The sequence below is a fragment of the Anoplophora glabripennis genome, unplaced genomic scaffold, assembly GCF_000390285.2.
Source record: "Anoplophora glabripennis isolate ALB-LARVAE unplaced genomic scaffold, Agla_2.0 scaffold518, whole genome shotgun sequence".
NCBI lineage: Eukaryota > Metazoa > Arthropoda > Insecta > Coleoptera > Cerambycidae > Anoplophora > Anoplophora glabripennis.
Genome location: NW_019416607.1, coordinates 244,415 through 263,307, shown reverse-complemented (window position 1 = coordinate 263,307; position 18,893 = coordinate 244,415). Strand labels below are relative to the sequence as shown.

The 18,893-nt window shown below is 31.3% G+C and overlaps 2 protein-coding genes across 3 annotated transcripts; one reads left to right on the top strand and one right to left on the bottom strand.

Annotated features, from left to right (window-relative positions):
* Nucleotides 1-940: 940 nt before the first annotated feature.
* On the top strand, nucleotides 941-4,052 carry LOC108912421 (protein disulfide-isomerase A3). Its single transcript, XM_018717636.2, has 9 exons — nucleotides 941-1,199; nucleotides 1,332-1,543; nucleotides 2,347-2,575; nucleotides 2,695-2,811; nucleotides 2,868-3,000; nucleotides 3,054-3,217; nucleotides 3,313-3,544; nucleotides 3,652-3,786; nucleotides 3,868-4,052. The coding sequence occupies exons 1-9, from the start codon at nucleotides 1,054-1,056 to the stop codon at nucleotides 3,976-3,978; spliced, it is 1,479 nt and encodes a 492-aa protein (XP_018573152.1). The 5' UTR covers nucleotides 941-1,053; the 3' UTR covers nucleotides 3,979-4,052.
* A 3,147-nt stretch (nucleotides 4,053-7,199) lies between these two features.
* On the bottom strand, nucleotides 7,200-16,540 carry LOC108912413 (arginine kinase). 2 transcript variants are annotated; one of them, XM_018717621.1, is made up of 4 exons: nucleotides 16,345-16,540; nucleotides 8,945-9,123; nucleotides 8,226-8,537; nucleotides 7,200-8,137 (listed from the first exon to the last, which is right to left on the bottom strand). In XM_018717621.1, exons 2-4 carry the CDS (start codon nucleotides 9,111-9,113, stop codon nucleotides 7,548-7,550), a joined length of 1,071 nt encoding a protein of 356 aa, XP_018573137.1. In that variant the 5' UTR covers nucleotides 9,114-9,123; nucleotides 16,345-16,540; the 3' UTR covers nucleotides 7,200-7,547. The 2 variants fall into 2 exon arrangements, with proteins under 2 accessions (XP_018573137.1, XP_018573136.1); XM_018717620.2 differs by lacking the exon at nucleotides 16,345-16,540 and adding an exon at nucleotides 11,156-11,206.
* Nucleotides 16,541-18,893: the final 2,353 nt, after the last annotated feature.

The window sequence follows — 18,893 nt, the reverse complement described above, 5'->3', positions numbered from 1 at the left end:
AGAATATCCTTATAGTTAGGATATTCTGTGGTCATGTGGTAGTTTAAATCTCTTCATTCTCTCAAACTACACATATTAGCTTTGTTCGCGGAGCCGTTCAAATTAGATTGGAATCAGTCAGAAGCAGTCGTCCAGCTACTTTCTGAGCATAGTATAAAAGAAGTAGCTAAAGGATTGCTTCTGACTGATCCCGAACTAGTTTGAATAGCTCCGCGAACAAAGCTATTCATAATAACACACGACTTCACTCGCGTCGAAAAGCGTTACGTATGGATTAGATACCATACCATAGACCACTATTAGATACGTATTAGACGTGTGTATTAGCAAGGATTTTCTACAAGAAAAAGATATATATACCAATGTTAGTATCACAGAAAACATGGATTTAAGTAATCCTATTTAGAGTAGAGTAGAGTAAAAAGCAGAGTAAATTCCTTGCTTATAAAAATAGTACATATAAATATGATATAAGCAAGGTTATTATTACCTAGACATTGATTTTTAAATTTCATTGTCATTAAAAAAAAGGAAAATTACTATTTATTATTTTTACAAATTTTTATCTTTTGAAAAAACGGAAAAATTTATTTTTGCTGAGCGATCCTAATAAATAATAAAATATATTATGCTTATTGATGATACTGTTCTGATCTAGGTATTTGTGTTTGTGTCTGGTATTTTTTTTTGTAGACGCTTAATAGGAAGATACAGGTATGTATTTTCTTAATTACAGATTGGATATAAATGATATCTCTTAGATATCATTTTTACAAATGTTTTTAACAATAAGTTCGTTGTTGCTTACTAAATTAATATTATGTTTAGTATTTAATATCTGGAAACGTATAAGAAAACTGTCCAATGAAAACATTACATTTTATATTGCCGTCCAATAGAATATCGACAACGCTGTGACATGCGCAATTTAAAAGCCACGTAAATTTAACACAATCCAGAAAGAAATTGTTCGTGGCAGGTGACCAAAGTGAAAAGTAAACCCAGAATTAGAAAATTTTCAAGCCAGCAAGAAGTGTTTATAGTAAAACGAAAATGTACTTATTTAAATTACTATTAATTTGCGTTTTGTGCCACTCGTGTATAGCAAAGGAAGAAGATGTTTTAGAATTTGGAGACGGTGATTTTGACTCTAGAATCGCAGAACATGAAACGGCCCTTGTGATGTTTTACGCACCATGGCAAGTATTTCATAAAAAAACAAGAGTTTGAATGTTTCCGTTTAGTTTTAAATAAATGTTTCTATAAAAAAAGTAAAATTCGGCAAGTAATAATAACCTTGAACTTATTCGTCTACATAATTTGTATGTTAGGTGTGGACACTGCAAGAGATTGAAGCCTGAATACGCCAAAGCCGCTGAAGATTTAATCAGAAATGACCCCCCTGTGGCTTTAGTTAAGGTAGATTGTACTGAAGCTGGTAAAGAAACTTGTAACAAGAACAGCGTTAGTGGGTATCCCACACTAAAGATTTTCAAGAATGGTAAATTCTCTCAAGACTATAATGGTCCAAGAGAAGCAGGAGGTAATTAATTAGTATAATCAAGTGCCTAATTTAATAGAATATTACCACAACTATTTTTAGTTTTCATTTTTAAATACATTTAACAAATTTGGGGTAACATTTTCAATAAAAGGAATAGAAGCATAAAGAGCCAGGCCAGTTTGTTTGATTGGTCACTATTACTATTATTATTATTATTATTATTATTATTATTTAAAACCAACTTAAATTAACACAAAAATATACTAAATACAGGGCTGAAAAATCCACATGGTCCATTTGCCGAAACGTCTTCAATGAAACCATCCTTGTCTATCGCACGCATTTCTATGACTTTCTTTATCGCTCTCACGTAACGGCCGATGTACCATGGGGACTTTCCGAACCTGTATATGTACATATATAATTTGTAAATTTTGTAAATGGTGTTAAGGGAACTCTCTTTCTTTTGCTTTTTTAAAAATACTTCACTACAAAAGTAAAGTTTACTTCTTAATTAGAAAATTTCTTAATTATTATATTAGCCTTATAAAAATGTAAGTTATATCTTGCACAACTTATTATATTATCAAATGGCTGATTATCATATCTGCTTTATGACAATGATAATTGAATGTAGAATAGCAATCAGTTAATTGAAAATATTTGTGTTGCGGCAGACACAACAAGTATTTATTTTTGAGATTCATTGCTCAACTCACTTTGATAAAACTAATGCAACAATATGTTTTAATTTATTATTGTCTGTTATTTTATTTTTTATATCTGAAAGTTATTTAAACAGTACTGAGAGAAACTTCTAACAAATTGAATTTCTGCTTTAGGCATCGTGAAATATATGAAATCACAAGTAGGCCCAAGCTCTAAAGAATTGAAAACAGTCCAGTGTCTCGAAAAATTTTTGACCACAGAAAAAGAAAGTGCCGTTGTTGGTTTCTTTGAGAAGGAATCGGAATTGAAAGCTGCTTTTTTGAAATTAGCGGATAAATTGAGGGAGAAAATTCGTTTTGCTCACACTACTTTCAAGGAGCTATTGGACAAACAGGGAATCAAGTAAGTGAATTAAAAAAGCATAACATCGATAATCGTAGTAAAATGTTTGTTACCCATTAAACTCCCTTCATTTTTTTAAATAATTTTATGCAAGCGAATATGTGTAATGGATTTTACAGAGATGGTGTTGTACTTTTTCGTGCTGCTCATCTACAAAACAAATTTGAAGACGGTACTGTTAAATACGATGGTAAACCCAACACTGCAGATCTAAACGATTTCATTACTGACATCTTGTAAGTATATTACTTATTTCATTAAGCATTTTATAACGAATACTTCAATTGTCCAGCCATGGACTTGTGGGACATCGCAAACCAGACAACAAGGATGATTTTAAAACTCCTTTGGTTGTTGCTTATTATGCCGTCGACTATGTCAAGAACCCTAAAGGCACCAACTACTGGCGCAATAGAATTTTGAAGGTAATACATATTAAATTTTTTTTGTACCACATATTATTCCTTTATAATTTCAGATTGCTAAAGAATTCAAAGGCAAAGCAACTTTTGCCATTAGTGCGAAAGATGATTTCCAGCATGAACTCAATGAGTACGGCTTAGACTACGTCAAAGGGGACAAACCAGTTGTGGTTGCACGAGATGCCAAAAATCAAAAATTCATCCTAAAGGACGAGTTCTCGTAAGTGAAATACGTAATTTTATAGATACAGGATATTCAAGTATTGCCTATAAACTAGCATGTTTCACCAATTTTTTTTTTCTTTTTCTTTTCAGAATTGAAGCCTTGGAAGTCTTCGTTAATGATGTTTTGGAAGGTAACTTGGAGCCTTACCTAAAATCTGAACCTATTCCAGAAAGTCAAAATGAACCCGTTAAAGTTGCCGTTGCAAAGAACTTCGACGAATTGGTTGTGAATAATGAAAAGGATACACTTATCGAGTTTTATGCTCCTTGGTGTGGCCATTGTAAAAAATTGGCACCAGCCTATGATGAACTAGCAGAGAAAGTAAGTTGAGGAACTAAAAATTTGCGAATAGTTTAAATTAAATTCTGTAAGATCAGAAAATTAATTCGCCCCTAGAATATATTTCATTTTAATTAACTTATTTACAGCTAAAAGATGAGGATGTAGTTATTGTAAAGATGGATGCAACGGCAAATGATGTACCTGCTCCATTTGAAGTACGTGGCTTCCCTACTCTATACTGGGCATCTAAAGATGCAAAGGATGCTCCAGTTCGTTATGAGGTAAGATTTAAACAAGCCTGCAGTTTAGAACAAAAAATATTTGGGAGCAATTTTTGTTTGTAACATTCTTGTATTTTATAGGGAGGACGAGAAGTTGACGATTTTATCAAGTATATCGCCAAACAGGCCACAAATGAATTGAAAGGTTATGACAGAAAAGGTAACCCTAAATCCGAAAAGACTGAACTCTAATTATTTACTAAACTATTATATTTATAATATTTTTTTAATATTTCCACATAATTTTATAAAACATTTCATCTAGATTATTGATTTTTCTTTTTAATAAACCAAATAAGATCTATTTTTATATTTTCTTTTTATTGGAGCAGTTTAATCTTCCACAAAAAAAAAAAAAAACAAAATATCCATAAAATAAGTGTTGCTGTGTCACAGGTTAGTGAAATCTTTAATTTAATTGATTTTTTCCATTTTGTACTTTTTTTTAAGTATTTTATACTCGCAACTATTTTTAGAGATCTGAATTTAAGAGACAAAATATTGGGATAGTCCATATCATTTTTATTACTTTGTTGAATCGACTATTGATTTGTGTAGATTTGCAAAATTACTGATAAGAAATGGGGTATAAAAATTATATGATAATACAGTAATTGTGTTTAATAACTTAGTGAAACCTTTGATAAATATTAATAAAGACAAAAAAATATATTTATTACCCGTGTTTTATTGCCATTACATATTTTTATAGTTAAAATTGAGTGTACCTCAGTTTTCATATTACCACATTATAGACAAGATTGATTAATAAATTGATCATTAGCTTGTCTTTTCACATCGTGAATTGCCTCACGGTACCTCCTTCGAAAAGCATCGACTAGGATTAGTGTCGGGTTCGTGAAGAGTCATTGGTCTATAATTAACTCCACTTTTAAAAGTTAGTTTGAACAGTCTTAAAATCAAAGGTAACACCCTGTTGGTCTGAAATATTTATATCAAAAAGCTATTTAAGAGATTAGTAAAAATATTGTCCAGCCGAGAGGGTCGTTTTCTTCTATTGGTGACCAACCATAAGACCTAAACAAATTTATAAGAAGTATAAAAGCATTGGAGTTAGCGAAGTTCATTAAAATTGTCGGTTACTATGATGTGCTTGATAGGTTTAATTTGTCTAAGGCTATAGATACAAATGTTATTTAAAAATTGCAAAGGTATTGGGACCGATACTATTTTTATATTATATTAATGATTTACCAGCAACTCTAAATGGTAAATGTGTTGTATTGTGTTAAATCAAATGTGAGCGGTGATAGTCTGAATAAAGCTAAACTGTGGTTCACTGCTAACAAGCTAAAGTTAAACGAAAACAAAACACAATGTTTACAAATAAACTCGGACATATGGGTTGATAAATCTGAGCCAGTAAAACTTGTGGGAATTGTTTTAGATACTTTCCTCAATTGGATACCCCATACAGACTATCTCTGCTCAAAACTGGCCTCGCAGGTTTTTGTGTTAAGGCATCTAAAACAATGTTTGAATAACCATGTATTGAAGATGGTGTATTATGCGAGTGTGCATTCCCATTTAACATAGGGTGTACTGCTCTGGGGAAACTCGGTAAAAGCAGATAGAGTGTTTGCCTATCAAAAGGCGGCTGTGAGGGTTCTTCGGTGGGCGTCATTTGATGCTCCATGCAGATCTATATTTCTCGAATTGGGCATACTTCCGCTACCTTGTATCTACATTCTTGAAACACTTAGAGAAATACGTCCAAATTTAAATAAATTTCGAACACATTCAATGATACAAGGTTTGCGGAAAATTTAATTTAGCCGTATTCCCGAATCCGTACAAATAAGCTTAACAAATTGGATATAAATTTGTATAATAAATTCACTAATTATTACATTCAGACAAAGAATATGAACTTTAATCAATTTGTTAAACTTGCTAAAAGTGAGTTACTCAAGAAATTTTTCTAGATGAATATATTGATTATTTAAATGGATGTGACTGTAGATCTACCACCTAAATTTATGACTTCAAATGTACTAATGTATGTAAACGTGGTCAATAAACTAACTAAACTAAACTAAACTATTTATATATTTTGTATAATAATAATATAATATTATTATATAATTTATACTAATGTTATTTAGTGATTTGCTTTGAATAAACTGTCTATTGTCACTCTTATAATGTTTGGGCTGGTGGCAGAGTTGGATTTGCATACAATTATATCAACCAGTGATTACTGCCGACTCCAGAATTCGACGTTCAAATTTGGTGAATTCTCTAACTTTTTTTAATGGAAATTGGTTAAATTGAAAACGAGTGCAAAAAATGTGTGGGTACCGTTTAGTGAAAATAACAATTTTTATATCGTTTAGTTTTGGAGATACTATAATCGATTAAAAATGTATACAATATAAGGTAACACTTGGACATAATTGTTTTGTTAAATAAAATGTCTTTAAAATCAACAAGTAATAGAACAATTGGCAACATAATATGTAATTTAAAATATAAAAAATTGCAGTGCCTTCGTATTTATTTAAGGTCATTTTTATATCATTGGTAATAACAGAGCCGTTAAATATGTACATATATTATATGATTATAACATGAGGACGTCATCTAGGATCACCTCCTTGAACACAACTGTATAACAGTTAATAGCCTCTTCTGTCGGCTGGAATAGCTATACACAGCAATTAATTTTATTAAATATGTGAAAAAACTATTATAAATTATTAAAAAGTAACTGGATTTACATATATTTGAACTAACAATTATAACTGCAATTTGAAGCTATTGGAGGGACCTAACAACCCCAGTTTCTGGAACTAAAATAAATTTCTTCGTTTCCGAGATATTGGCAGCGGGAGTGTTAAATATATAGTGTAATATATATATATATATATATATATTACCACAACACAAAATATACTTTTTTTAGTTATGCAATTTTAAATCAACACTGTAATGGAAAAGTAAAACGTTACATTACATTAAAATCCATCAAAATGAAATTAAAAATTATAATATGTCTGTTTAACTATTAAGAAAAAAGTGTGAATGGCACTTCCAAGTTGTTTTTCAGTAGAGTTTCCGGATAAGGAAAGAACTAAATTTATTCTATGAATCTTTAATAAACCGAAAAATGAAAATCAGCAAAATAACGTACGTATTTGTGTACATCATAATAAGTGTTTAGGTCAAGTGTTAGTTACAATTCAAAATATCCATAAATATGTTATTTATCACCGGAGATTTGCATCATCAAGTTATACCTATATCTCTCCATTTAATTTCACATTTAAAGGAAAGGGATATATACGTGCGTTTATAAGTTCCGCTCAGTTTGACGTCAGAAGTCGGAAGCAAAATTTATTGATGCACTTTTTTTAAATACGGTAGTGATAGGAAAAATAAAAAATTGGAACTACATTGGACGTCTTTTATTAAATGTCTGTAATAAATCTGCAACGTGTGGTTGAAAATAATACTTATTTTAGAGATACATAAAGAGAAGATAAAAATAAATTATAAATTAGGGTAAATCCAATGTTTGACATTATTTGTAAATGAAGTGTTAGTTTTTAAAAATAATGTCGACTAGAAAGCTGATTACACTAACTTAGGTTCAGACTTCATAACGTCTTATAAATTGTAGTTTTAGCATTGAAAGCAATCTCTGATGATACCTTTGGTAAACGAGATACTTAAAACAAAAATTATAGTATATCATTGCTTATATGTAATAAATCACGAAAGATACGAATGTATGGGGTTTACAATTCCTTTTCAATTTTAATGAGCTCTGCGATGCCATCGTACATCTCTTTGACAGCGTCGAACTCGGTAAGACCCATACGTCTCTTGTTGGAAATGTCATAGATGCCTCCTTCAGCCTCAGTATGCTCACCACGAGTTCCTCGAACTTGCAGGTTGTACTTAGCAGCAACTTCCTCAAGCTTAGCCTTATTGGCAGCCAATTTTGGTACCTTAATATGCACAGAGGCACGAACAGTCGTACCAAGATTTGTGGGGCAAAAAGTAAGGAAACCGAGTCTGTCATGATGAGAGAAAGGCAAGCGCTTCTCAATATCATTGACGGCAGTTACAAGACGTCTGTAGACGGCCCCAAGATCACCACCCATCTGCATGGAGATAATACGGAGATGGTCCTCCTCGTTGCACCAAACCAAGAATGTTTTAGCATCGTTATGGAAGATGCCACGACCAGAGGGCCAGAAACGGCAAGCATTGGCAGCCTGCAAAAAGCGATCACCTTCCTTGAACAAGAAATGATCATCAATCAGTTTTTGTTGAACTTCCTTGCTCATGCCAGTCAGTGGATAGAAAGTTCCCTTCAGTTCTCCTGAAATGAAAAATTCCCAAATTTGTTTTCCATAAAGATATTATTTAGTAGTCTTCAAATTTCCAATCGACGCCAAATGTGTACTCACCCTCGAGTCCAGAGAGAGTGCTGGAGACTTTTTGTTCCATTTCTTTGTACTGTTCCTCAGTTAGGCAAGGGTTGAACGGGTATCCCTCCAAGGAACGGCCACAGCGGACACGAGTGGACACGACGAATTCGCTAGCAGGATCGAGATTGCCGAAAACGCTGACATCTCCCCAGTTTTTAGGGGGATGTTTGTCAGTCTTCTTGAATCCGCCATGGTAATCTTCAATGATTGGATCAAAGAGATCAGCAAAGACTGTGTATGCTTCAGCATCAGGAGCATAGATGCCAACACCAGAATCGTGATTTTCCAGTCCTATGAAATTAATATTAATTAGTTACTTATACAGATTAATTTTTAGTTTGCTATCATTTTTTCCCCAAAAAAAATATTTATCAAATTTTTGAGCACATTTAATCTTAAACTGTTGACATGGAGATAGGTATATCTACTTCCTTTTAATGTATTATATTACCTGCCACTAAAAAAAAACTTTTTCTTCCCCATGTTTAACCAAAATAATCTTATTAAAATATTTAATTTAATTTTTGATTCGTAATTTTTATAATCTGCATACCCACATATCATCAGTATAAACATTAAATAATAGGTATACTTTATTAGAAATGTGGTTTCAACTTTTAAATGAAATATAATTAAGAAACAAAATATCGTGATTTAAATAAATTCAGTTATGATTACTGAAATACTAATGAACTAACCAGACTGGATTACATCAAGGAGAGTTGAACCAAAAGTTGGCGTTTTCTTGGTTTTTAGAGCATCAAAAACCTCCCTAGTGAGATATTTCTTCAATAAAGATTTGGAGTCGGAAGCTTCCAACTTTTTGAAACCAGTTTCAAGTTTCTCCAACACCGCGGCGTCAACCATAGTGGATTTTCTGTAATCGAAAAAAATGATTTTGTGAGAAAAAACAAGTTTGGTTATTAAAAAAAACGATACATAAAATTGACGACATACTTTTTACCTTGAAGAAGCAAACTAAATAAAGCTTGAGTAATAGTCAGTATAAGTGGCGTTAATTTAATCGAGAGAACGACCCTACTGAAAATGTGTTTTTTTTTTATAAGATGTAAGTATCAATAAGTATAATTATTAAAATATTTTTTCCAATGAAGTCAAAACCTAAAGTATTTTTCCAAAATACTATTTTACACAACACAAACATGCAAACATATATGAAGAAATGCAATCCGATTAAGTATTTTAAGAGCTGCAGTAAAATACCTAGTCTTTTTAGTTTGTCTTTTTATTACTAGCTCTAAGTTATCTGGTAATTAATAGGCCATCATAAGGAACCGTGTCCGAAGTTAGAATCTCGAGAAATTGCGTTTCTAAAAAATTTCATGGCAAAATTATAAAATCGTTTTACTTGATGATAGGTATTACATTCTAAATCACACTCAATAATTAATAACTATTGATAAAGATACCAACAGATAATACACGCACGTAATAATTCAATTAACAAGATGTTTGTCCCGTTATGGTATCTCATTATCTTAAAAAAAGAGAAAAATACATTACTTATATTATAGAAATTTATTAATTTTAAGGCCATAGATTTTAAAGAATTTATCACTGAGTAATAATCTTGTAAGAATATATCAATTTTATTAGCAGGAATTAACAGTGTCTGTGGTTTTATATCCCTTTTTCATAATCAAAGATCGTTCCATTATTTTAGTTGCTCTTTTGCTATTTTTAAAACTGTCGTTCTATTTATTTTGTCAAATGGCAAATCACTATGCAGACATTTTTTAATAAAAAATATAATGTAATTGGAATTTTAATGAAAGTACGCAGGCTTCAATTTTACGAAATTAATTTCGACAATTATAATCACAAAGAAAAACGGTCAATATTTGTAGACAGGGAATTTTTAATGAAAGAAAGCTTCATTATATCTTATATCAGTCCCATTTCACTCAAAATTCGTGCTACGCTTAAAAAACGTCTTTTCAATAACGATTATAATTTAAAATACATATTCGTGCACCTTCATAATACGCAATATAATGTAAATTAATTCAGGAAACAATCAATATTCACGTGTATGTATTATTTAATTGTAAAACTCAGGAATTATACGAAGATATTATATTTGATAAGATGAAACAGTGTATGCAAATACCTATATAAATTAATCTATATATGAATACTCCATATTTTCAAAACGTATCTGTAAAATTTTCACAACACATTTATATACAAAAATAAAATTTTTTACAAATACGTTTTGAAAATATGGAGTATTAAGTACATGACCAGAAAGTATGCTAGTGTTTATATTATATAGATTAATTCATATATTTGCATACACTGTTTCATCTTATCAAATATAAGAAGGGTTTCTTCGTATAATTCCTGAATTTTACAATTAAATAATATATAGATCTATTATATTATATTCTTAATTATATTGTTACACAAAAGAAAACAATCGAGTTGTATCAGTTCTGTTATGCTTGAAACAAAAAAAAAAAAAAATGTTTTAAAAAATTACCTACCACTGAAAACAATAAGGTAGGTATTGCTAAATTAATGCAATTTTTCTGTACACTTATAATAATATAATAATTGAAATGTATGTACTGAGAGATACCGCATACTTGATATATTATGAATCTTATAATTAGGTACATAAGGTGCAGTACCAGTGTGCAGCAAAAACAAATGAAAACATAAAAAAAATCCATTTACGAGAATAGGGATGATGTAGGTATTGTACCAATGAAACTGAAAGTTTAATAGGCAAAACAAGTTCGTAATGCGTACTTAATTGACATGACAGCGAAGAGACAGGTAACACAATACATAAAGAAGCTTCCACAGATTCCAGGCGCACCCCATCGTGCTATTGACCCATGCATAAAGACATCAACAGGATACAGGATACGAATAGTACAAACCCGCTATCGTCCTGTTTCGGTTTTTTAGTATTTTCCTTAGATGCGCAACCTCCCATGTTTTCAATCTAGTATCTAGCTAAATGAAAAAACACTTTAACACTATAACTAAGTGGATGTAAAAGCTTTTCGGCATGGGTTTTAGACGACGCCCTTTCCTACAGGCGTTCTTTTTAGTCGTCTTCAGACCTACGTGCAGCCGACGATGCCCCACAGCTCCCGTTCTGACTAACGCGACACGCACTGACTTTCTCCTGAAGCTCGGCAACTTTCAACTACAGGGCGCAGTTTTATAAAGATCGATATCACGGCATATGGCATTAAAACTCGCGTGCAACTACCAATCGTAACGCGTATTTCTGTTGGTTGCACAGACTTTCGACTTGACCACCCCAACTACCGTTTAGCCCTCGTGTGTCATGCTATCATCCCCTACCCCTGTATATTTATTTTTTTTTATCGGTATCCACCGATGGGTACGTTGAAAGATCTATCTATAAGAAAATTAAAACAAGACGGACATTTTTGTAAAATACAAAAACAATAATCGTAATTTGTTAAGCCCCTATACCAATTTTTTTAAATACTTAATAGTTATTTCGACATTAGAATACAGACAACAAGAGGATTACTTATTTAGATTTAACATTTCTTCTGCAACTCATTTAAATAGGTACATGGGTACATAAAATTAGGTATATATTATGTACATAGCCAATAATATTTTCGGCGAGTCATTATGCAATGCGCACCTTAATATGCTATTTTTAGAAACGTTATCAATAAATTCCTATTCACATATGGAAGAAAAGAAATGGATATTGTGGTTTTTAAGTGACCTTTCATATATTTATCGATAAAATCAAAGCTAGGAAACATTGAAAAAAACTGTACATAGGTCTGAATGACAACGCCAAAGAACTTAGGAAATCGTCTAAAAATTCATCACCTCTAAAAATAAATTTGAAGAATTAGATATTACAAAATTAAATACATACAGTTAGTTGTTTTCAGCTACTAATAGGTAAGAATACAGACAGTTTTGAATTAGCCAGTTAGCTACATAAAGTGACTTGAAAATGAAAGTGAATTTATAACATCAAATTAATGTTTTGTAACGTTATACTATAAAGAGAACCCTTTCAATTATATATATTCTGAAAAATGATGGACAAATGTTTCCATTTTATTATCCTTTCTGTTCCGCCGCTGTCGCAAATGGAAAAAAAAAATAATTCTAACGTACATTTATTTGAACGGCCCTTCTATTTTTGACAAATTTAGTTATTATTTTAATACCACATAAATACCTTTATGTAATTAAATAACGTATATTTATTAAGTAAGTATAATTTTAAAAAATGTATCTTTTTTTATTATTTTGTAATTTACATATTGCGTTTATTTTACAAGTAAATAAAACTATCACACTTTGTCGCATTCGAGACCTTTTTCAGTTTAAATGGAATAACTATGCGGTATTCTGGAACTGTCAACTCGATAGATGTAAAAGTCGGCAAAGAACTGCTTACTACAGCAGGTAGGTAAATGAAACGGTGAAAATAGATGACGTCATAGTAATTAGAAATATGTATTTGAATGTTGTTGAGTTCATGATAGCCATTGAAGTTTAAGTATAATAATCTGCCCGAGTCTGCAATTGAGTCACAGTACGTGACATAACTCACGTTCGAGAGAATGGTTTTCATATAAACAGGGTGTTTCAGAATCAGTGTGATTTTAGGAGCAGGACTTGAAGCATAAAACTAAATAAGCATCGTGTAAATACATAGATGGAAAAACAAATTAATATTAGGTATTATTTGAAAAAATTATCACACAAGCTTGTGAACAGAGGAGTTGGTTGGCACATTATTAACAAATGATTTTTATACATACATGTTGATTATCCTAAACTAAACACTTGTTTATTACTATCTATATTATACCTATACTTTTGTATGTAACTGCAATTCAGTAAATAAATGTCTAAGAAAATTTTACATTTTTAATAGGTACTGTTTAAAAATGTAATGGAGTATTATGTCTGCACTAATTGGTGAAGCTTAATACTGAAATATCCTGTACATCTGAGTAAATGTTCCCAATAACCGTAATACATCGTACTCATATGCATAAAAATATAATGACCGCCTTTCAATGTTGTGAAGGTTTCGGTTTTCAAACGGAACATCAATAATTATAAAATTAACAAGAAACCTTAACCGCCCCACACACTTTCGGGCTTCGTGACAGTTATAACCGAACGTGACTACACCGTACGGTTAAACATGGAAGTGTATGTGCAATCTCGAATAAAATTATCCTGAACGGGTAATCCCGAATAACATCAGGTGCCAGTTGAATTTCGTCGGGACCGGATGCCGTGATTCACCGGCCTGTTTGCTTTCTTGAGAGTGTGTGCGCTCCGAGTACTGTACGTGATTGGACCGCGTGTTGGATATTAGATCGGATAGATTTTAAAGCTGTACTGTTTTCCTCTGCAACAACCACTCCTTGACCCATCTAGAACGCTGTCTTTTCAACTTCTTCGTTTTTAAAAGTGGTACCGTGATTCCAAGTAAACGCAAAATACGTTTGGACGCCATTTTACTACTAAAACGGAACAGTTAAAACAGTTCGGAGAGAAAACGAGTGTGTGTGTCCTAGCAGGATTCGGGGAACCGGCCGGGTTCACGTTCGGTTATAACTGTCACGAAGCCCGAAAGTGTGTGGGGCGCTTTTTAAAGGAATACACAGGATTTATTTGCTCCAATATCGATTTCGGCTGCGTTGACAATGAATAATACCTTATAATCTACATTCGGACCAAACATTTTAACGCTATGGTCCCTCGTAATTTTAGTGCGACCAACTATAGATAATAGTATGCGAATCTCTCGCATTTTATGGTTTTGTAATTCATGTAGATTCCCAATATTGCCATAACCTCGTTAAATAACCTTCAAATAAAAATGCGTATTCCGTATTCGTTACCATCACAAAACATTTATTTTGTCGTTGCCATTACTATTGTTCAAACTTTCTAATTCCTACAAAAAAAATAAAAATAACGTATCTAATCCACTTAAAAAAAAATAAAAAATTAATTGAAATTTATTTATAACTAGCTGACCCGACTGGTCCTGTCCAAATTTCAATAAATTTGTCTTTTCTTTCCCAATTTTTCTTTTCCTAAGCTGTTACCAACGAACAGCATTTAATTTTTATTTATATACAGGGTGTGGCATTAGTGCGTCGAAGTACAATATTTCTAAAAGAACATAAAGTGTATTTTCAGTTTTTAAAATTCATTCATTTAAAAAAATTGAGAAAATTATGTGCTCCAGATTTGGCTCGCCCTATATTCAACTGTTGCAATAATAAAGAAATAGCACTTTCTCGTATATAAAACTGTACCAAAATCAAAAACTTATGCCTGCAAAAAATTATTGTTAAGTTGTTCCGTTTAGGGTATACAGGACGCTGAAATGGGAATGATTCTCGTATACAATTGACCATAACTTTTGAAATACCCTGTATAACATAATTAAACCCTATATTGGAAGCATGGGAGAGATGAGCAACTTAATCTAAACTTGAAATAATATATAGTGTGTCCCATTTAAAAAATAGTATGTTTGGTTCACCCTGATAATACGTAACATTCCGTATATAAGAAAATAATTTTAAAATGTGCAGTTTTAAGTTGGCTATAATTTTTGTAAATAATTTTTTTTGATATCTTCTATAATAACGGAGATATCGTACTTCGACGCTCTAATCCGCACCCTGTATGTAGACAGTAGGTATTTTATTTACTAACGTTTATTTAGCTTCAAGAAAACATCAATCTTGAAAACCATGAAGGCAAAAACGCGCATGGCTTATTTAGTATTGGCGTTTAGACCGGTTTTTAATTTGTAGATGCAATTGATTGATTTTCATTCCTTTTATCATTTAATAAAACCTCCTATTTACTAATTGTAAATAATCAGTCTTGCATAAAATTGTGTTTTTGTAAACCTCATATGTGCGAAAGAATTAAATTCCTCTCCGAATAGCTTCTATGTAAATATATTCTACATAGAAGAAATTTTACCTTCACAACCTTTGTACTACGTATAAGTATTTCAACTTGATATGTCCACATAGAAGATTATTTTACAGTTTTAAACCAAAAACAATAGGAAAATGTTTTTATCCATCAACGACGCTTTGTAATTTATTATTCTACCCTTTACAATCAGTTTAGTAAAATGTCCCAATAATTTTGCACCTGGTACTTCGTTATACTTTTATAACAAGTACATTATGTAGATAGGTACTACTGTCCCTTCGCACGTGAGCGGACAAGTAATACGAATCCGTACCGTGGTACGGATTCAGTTATTTTGTGGAATCAATAAAATGTGGAATGTGAAATGGCATAATATATTTAATTTTCAATGTGCATGTTAAGACGATAGATCCTCAATTCGATTCAATGTACTCAACACCGTTTTGAAGAAATTATTGTAGGTACCGTATTAATAATCAGTAGGTATATATTATGTAGGTACCTACCTGCCAATAGATATTTTTAGTGGTAAAACGTTAGAAACAACGTTATTAAATTTATGTTTTTATTAGCTTATGTTAAAAGTTGATAAATATTATTAAAGTATTATACCTATCTACTCGTGTTTTTTAACGTTCCGTTTAACCGCAATAAATATTTATCTTAAAACTTTACAAACTGAATAATTTTTCTCGGCAAAATATTTGTGGTTAACTTTGGAATTGCTAATAATTCGAAAAATACCGCAATAGAGCTTTCCTGCTTGATAGAGAACCGTTGAGCGCAGTTTACAATTGCCAACGAAGTTACGTAATGTCAGATTCGATCTTCAAGTTAAATTTTCCCCGCATTCAATTTTTATAATTCAAGGTATCGTCATTAAGGCATTTAAAATAAATAAAAAGAAATCCAGTTGTTGAAATTGTATGTTAATTAAAAAAAAAAGTATGCAAATTAAATTGTTTAAACCTATACCTATATATAAATTAATTTTGGAAGAAAATGCGATACAAGCTCTTAATTTTAGAAAGCTGTAATTGTAATAGTATTAGAAGCATAAATTGCATAACTCATCGCTGAAAACACTAACTGAAAGCTTAGGAATGCGTGGGTAATATGAAAAATATTTTACCTTAACGTTCGTTGAATTCACCGGTACACAACACACAAAGTATGAACCAACTGTGAGATTGGGAAGCCTCACCGCTCTGTAGAAGAGCTCTTGGTTAAAACCCCACTACCCGGTGCGTGTGACGTCTGTGTAGCAGGCCAATGGTAGAACTGTACGTATTATAGTCGACCTATCGCTCAAAATTGAAAATACCGAACTAGAAGATTTTATTTGTGTTTGGGAAAACGGTTTGGTAATTATTAATTACACTTCTAGCCCCCCCTTCTTCCACTTTTAAATTATTTATCTGCTTTCTATTTCGACATTGAGAGAACACTTTGTTTTCTATTCATACATCGATTTAAATGATAAGACTGTTTAATTATAACCTACCTGTTTCTAACTGAGTGTACGTGCACCATACGTATTTTTTATCACTGATTTTTCACTGTGTCCTTTGAGTAAAAAAAAAAATACTGCCGTTCTAAAAAAACCACTGTTTCAGCAAGAAAAACTTATCAAAATCTTTTTATACAGATACAAATGGAATGATAGGAAAACAGAAAACAAATGTATAATGTAGACAGGGTCAGAACTGCATATAAAATTTGTATTGTATGAATTTAAACAATTTAGATAGTTTTCAATAACATCGTACATTTATTGAAGTTAAATATGGGATTAAAGCGATATTTCCAAAAAAAAAAATATAAATATACCATTGCCCAAAACGGAAAGCATAGTAGCAGGAAAATCATCTTAAATTATAAAGCAAAGGTAAATCGTGGCAACGACCACTTTATATACATAACATGTATAAAATTCTGTGATAGATAAGTTTTATTGTTCACCTGTCAACGATGAACTTATTTGTGCAATAGATAAGATGCTTACTCATACATTTTATTTACAGCTTATCTTCCATTAAGTATATGTGTGAACGTACCACGTAATGTACACACCTGTAATTCTATTATTTAATTACCTGTAACAAATCCACCGGTACCTTTCATTTTGGTAATTTTAACAAAACTTAAAATAATAATAATAAATTCTTGTTAATTCACCTTATTTTTTTTTACTATACTTTATATTTGTAGATAAGAATAGATTTTTTTGTAAATGCCCCATTATATTTACCTTTCAACAAGATGATTGAAGGTAATTATAAAGTGCTTGTATATTATTCGCGAACTATACTACAGCAGTGTGTTAATGAAACAGTAAACTATCATACATATAAACTTTCTCAGTTGCACACGACGACTTAACTACCTCATTCAATTTCTTAAATGCCAATTAAGTCCCTTCTCTGCGTCGTCATTATATTAAATAGCTCTTCCTCTTTTAGTTCTTATTTTCTGGATCTCGACTATAAACCGCACTACAGGAAGTTACACAAATATAACTCAATTTTTTTCCAAATGTTTTCGAAAATATCCATTCGTATTTATAATATTTTCGTTTTTAGCAGTAATATATTACTTTTCAAATACAATTATTTCAATTACTGTTTTCAATTATCTAGAATTAGCAAACTATTATTATTCTTTAAGGCACATAAACTATTCCAAAATCCAAAATTCGTCTACCTATACCTATTGCTTCTATCACAAATAACGAATCATAAAATACAATTATTATGCAGCGGTTTGTTTCGTTTCGTTTTCGTTTAGTCCTTTCCATGCAGCTAACCTTGAAACATAATAATTATTAGTGGACTGTATTTTGTTTCCCATGTTTTTCATCGCATAAACAATTTCAAATGGAATTAATAAGTTCTCGTTGTCGCTGAATATGCAGCAGTTATATAATGTAATTTTTATTATACAATATGTTACATAGATACATACATACATACATACTAAAATACGTATTTGTCGTAGATTATTGTTATTGATATTAGGACATTCGATTTATTTTTACAGGGATAACAGAAACCAAAAATAATCTGGTTATTCATTATGCAATATTGCTACTGTCCAAGTCTAAATTACTATTAAATCTGAATTTGGTTCCATGCCAAATGGAATAAGTAATGCGGTGAACATCGTTTAATCTAAAAATTGTACAAAATTCTCTCAAGAAGCTTCGTGTGTGATGTCATTATTACACTCTTTATTTTTTATGTAGTACATTTTTCTTTATTTAATTTATTAGTTGTGGAAATAGGGGATACGGGTCAATGTTAAGGTTTCAAAACCTGTTTATGAGATTTAGCCAAATCTAAAAATATTTCGACGTTTTCTTAGCCTAGATACGTTCTAGGGGTGTGACATTCTTATATATAAATTTGAATTGGCGATAGGTGGGAAAATTGAATAAAACAATGCAAATACATCATATTAAGCAGCTTTAGCAAAAGTATATCTATATATGTTTTTCTTCTCATTAAAAATGAGATCGTGATTTTTTAATAAGAATTAAATTAATGAACTCTTATGATACCCTACATACAGGGTGTTCGGAAATTATGGGCAAAAAATTTAAAAGATATTCCATTCACAAAAATACTGATAATAAGTACAAGATCCTATGACACTTTCCCGAAAATTGAATATTAGCGGAGT

Excerpts from the sequence above, each read along its gene's own strand:
- LOC108912421 (XM_018717636.2), top strand. The coding sequence starts at position 1,054 with ATGTACTTATTTAAATTACTATTAATTTGCGTTTTGTGCCACTCGTGT. Across the intron at positions 1,544-2,346 it reads TGGTCCAAGAGAAGCAGGAG|GCATCGTGAAATATATGAAA; the intron begins GTAATTAATTAG and ends TTTCTGCTTTAG. Across the intron at positions 3,218-3,312 it reads ATCCTAAAGGACGAGTTCTC|AATTGAAGCCTTGGAAGTCT; the intron begins GTAAGTGAAATA and ends TTTTCTTTTCAG.
- LOC108912413 (XM_018717621.1), bottom strand. The coding sequence starts at position 9,113 with ATGGTTGACGCCGCGGTGTTGGAGAAACTTGAAACTGGTTTCAAAAAG. Across the intron at positions 8,538-8,944 it reads CCTTGATGTAATCCAGTCTG|GACTGGAAAATCACGATTCT; the intron begins GTTAGTTCATTA and ends TTAATTTCATAG. Across the intron at positions 8,138-8,225 it reads CACTCTCTCTGGACTCGAGG|GAGAACTGAAGGGAACTTTC; the intron begins GTGAGTACACAT and ends TTTTCATTTCAG.